The following is a 3,474-nucleotide window of genomic DNA, read 5'->3' on the forward strand; positions in this document are numbered from 1 at the left end:
CAGAAATGCCCCTATATCGTTAATGAACAGGAAAAAAAGAAGCGGCCCCAAGACTGATCCCTGCGGGACTCCCAAAGTGACGGATAACCAATCGGAGAAAATGCCCTCGAGATCTACGACCGCCTGAGTGCGACCAGTGAGATATGAAAAGATCAGCCTAAGGGCTAAATCGGAAAAACCTAATTTCCTGAGTTTTTTCAATAGCAGAGGATGTGAAACGGTATCAAAAGCCTTACTAAAATCGAAGAGGACCAGTATGATGATCTCGCCTAGGTCAACAGCTCTCCTGATGTCATGCGATATACGAAGTAGAGCAGTCTGGGTCGAGTAGCCCTTGCGGAAGCCTGACTGTCGATCGTCAAGAATGTGGTTGGTGGTTATGAAATCCACGATTTGACGGTGGATGATTTTTTCAAATAACTTAGAGAGCTCGCACAAATTCGTGATAGGTCTCGTGTCGGAAGGCGATGAGGGTGTCTTGATTTTAGAAAGTGGGCGCACTATGGCGCGCTTCCAGAGCGATGGAAAGTGGCCAAGGTTAAGGCAACAATTGAATAGAAAGACCACGAGATTCCCAATATGGGGCAAAGCAAGGGCAACGATGGATAGAGGCAACTGGTCAAAACCCGAGGCGAAGGAAGAAGAAGTTGCACCCATGACTGAGCTCAGGTTGTCAAATGTGACTTGAGAAAACGAGAATATAGGTTCTTCAGGCGTTAAGGATAATAAGATGTCAGAGAACTCAGTTTGCGAGCAAGAGGGGTGACGATTCGATATAGAAGCATAGTAGGAATTCAGCTCATCACGCGAAAAGAAGTTTAAGGGTGAAGGAAGAGATGGTTGAATAAGGCCAAGGTTAGAAAGCTCCCGCCACATCTTGGACGGATCAAAAACCGAACACAATCTATCCATGTGATACCGTTCTCTTGCCTTCTTTAAGTCGATTGTGAGATTGTTTCTGAAATGTCTGTAGATTTGGAAATCAAGAATGCTTCCAGATCTGCGCGCAATGCTGTAGAGCCGATTACGATGTCTGATCCTGTCTGTGAGAGCGGCAGTAAGCCAAGGTGCAGGGGGACGAGACACACGGAAAGTGTGGACCGGAGCATGCGTGTCCAGACTGGCTATGAAATCGTTGGTAAGGGTACTCAAGAAGCTATCGACATCTGACTCGCTGGGGCTCATTTGGCTAATGTCGTGTGCGAAAGACGTAAACAGCCTGGCGATGAGCGTCCCCAGGAAACTGTTCTCCTCGAAACCCCTGTAACATCGCCTCACCAGCGTACGGCTTTTAAAAGAGGAAACCCCGAGCGCATAAGTTAGCTCTATCATATCGTGGCCGTTGATGAAGGGAGCACTAGACTTGTGAAACGATAACACCTTATCTAAACTATCGACTATGAAGACGTCAAGCCAAGAGTCGGAGGAAACGGCGTGAAAGGTCGAATTCGATTCGACTATGTGAAGAGACAATTGCGAGGCCACGTCTTTCAGATGATTGGATTCGTAAGAAGAGGTGAGGAGATTGCAATTTAAGTCACCTGCGATAATAATGTTTTTGTAATTGTGCATGATTCCAGTGAGCACGTCAACATACCCGTCGAAATTTCTCCCCTTCGGTCTGCGATACATCGAGGTGAATAAAAGAGGCTCACGCGTGCCATCGCGAACCTCGAGAACGAGATACTCCGGCGCGTTCGCGAAAGCGGGAGGCGACGACGCAAGAACACGCGCTTTAAGCGACTCGTGCACATAGCAAGCCACTCCACCGCCCTCCCTGCCCTCTCTGTCAGCACGCACCAAATAGTACCCGGCAATCCGCACCAAATCATCAGAAATATGAGAGTGGAGCCAAGTTTCCGAGACTGCGACAATGTGAAAAGATTTTGATGTTAAGAAAGCTTGAATCGACTCGAGATGGGCAGGGAGGGAGCAGGCATTGAGATGAGCAATCCTGATACAGCCATGCGTGGCAGCAGGAACTCGACTCACACCCCCCCCCCCCAGGTCACTGCAGCTCTGCCAAATCATCGTCGGAAGCAATTAATATGGGAGGCTGCCCGCGATCTTTGCGGACGAATATCCGACCGTCCCTGCTCCACACATGCCTGTACGAGGACTGCCTCGCCCTTATCCTCGTTCGACGCAAGAGGTTGTAAGTGGCGGCCGGGAGCAGCTCGTTTACGTAAATGTTGCCCGAGACACTCCCACCAAAAACCTCGCCCACCGTTAATCGTCTTCTAGCACGCATCACCTTAAGAACGTGATCTCGAATCTCGCGCGACTTGAGCGCCACTATCACTGATCCTCGACGACCAGCCGCCCCAGCCCGCCCGTCAGGAGCCGAAGCCGACGCGACGCCCGGCCCCCCGTCAGCCCCAATCGACATGACGCGCCTCACCGCGTCACGGGTCTCCAGAACGTCAGAGACAAGATGAGGAATGCCTAACGCTGTAAGAACGTTTCCGGCTATCTCGCCGGAAGCCTCAGAGAACTCGCTCGGAATGCCCGAGATAATGATATCCGACGTTCTGGAGACCAACGGCGCAGCAGACGACTCGCCAGCCACGCGCTGAGAGCTCAGCAGTTGTGCGTTCTGAGCCTCCAATGCCGCAATTCTGTCGCCGTGATCCCCGACAATTTTCAGAATGTCCGGTATTTGATTAAATTTACGCGCGAAATCCGCGTTCACAGCCTCTTGACGATCGATGAAAGCCGATATTTTCTTGTCGGACCTCTCAAATACGGCAGTGAACTTCTTGTCTAGTTCGTCCAGTCTGGCTGCGAATTTTTTGTCGGATTCCTCGATCTTTGAGAGAATACATTGAAGCAACAGATCGGTGGAAGACGTCTGCGTACCAGGAGAAGCGGCGGCCCCCGCACCCGGGGAAGCAGAGCCGCGAAAATCCGTGGATCTAGTTGATTGAGTATCCCTAGGCATTAGCGGCATTCTGGACAAGCGATTCCTGCAGCAGTCACCGGCAGACTTTGTGACAAGATACGGTTTGACACAACCCGGGTGGAATGCTCTGTCACACTCCTCACACGACGCGAACTGACCGGCAATGGATTTGGAGCACCTGGTACATACACGCTGCATAGATCCAGATATCTAGTAATCAGTATAGCGAGATCACCGCAGGTGTCACTCCGCGCGCGCAACCCGGGTAGCACGCCTGAGTGCGGTAAAGGTGGTAACACGCAGCCACGGCTCGGGTCGTTCGAAAGTTGGCGCACATGCGTGCGTTCCGGTGCAAACGCGAGGCACAGAAGGAGCAGGCGGGCAGGAGCATGCGCAGCGGAAGAATTCGCCTAGAAGAGAGCATGCATGGACAGGCAGGCGCATGCGCAGCAGCGGTCTACGTTTATCACGGAAGATTCCAAGAATTCCACAGGTTTCCAGGAATTAGGTTAGAATGAGCAGTAATGCTTGTCACGCGAAATACTCGGAAATAAGCAGCGAATACCATGAAA

At 51.4% G+C, this 3,474-nt stretch overlaps 1 protein-coding gene across 1 annotated transcript; it reads right to left on the reverse strand.

Annotated features, from left to right (window-relative positions):
• Positions 1-2,008: 2,008 nt before the first annotated feature.
• On the reverse strand, positions 2,009-2,950 carry LOC112463166. The gene has a single exon (XM_025029363.1). The coding sequence runs from the start codon at positions 2,948-2,950 to the stop codon at positions 2,009-2,011; it is 942 nt and encodes a 313-aa protein (XP_024885131.1).
• Positions 2,951-3,474: the final 524 nt, after the last annotated feature.

Source organism: Temnothorax curvispinosus, unplaced genomic scaffold, assembly GCF_003070985.1.
Source record: "Temnothorax curvispinosus isolate PA1 unplaced genomic scaffold, ASM307098v1 QBEX01013119.1, whole genome shotgun sequence".
Lineage (NCBI taxonomy): Eukaryota > Metazoa > Arthropoda > Insecta > Hymenoptera > Formicidae > Temnothorax > Temnothorax curvispinosus.

Excerpts from the sequence above, each read along its gene's own strand:
- LOC112463166 (XM_025029363.1), bottom strand. The coding sequence starts at position 2,950 with ATGCCGCTAATGCCTAGGGATACTCAATCAACTAGATCCACGGATTTT.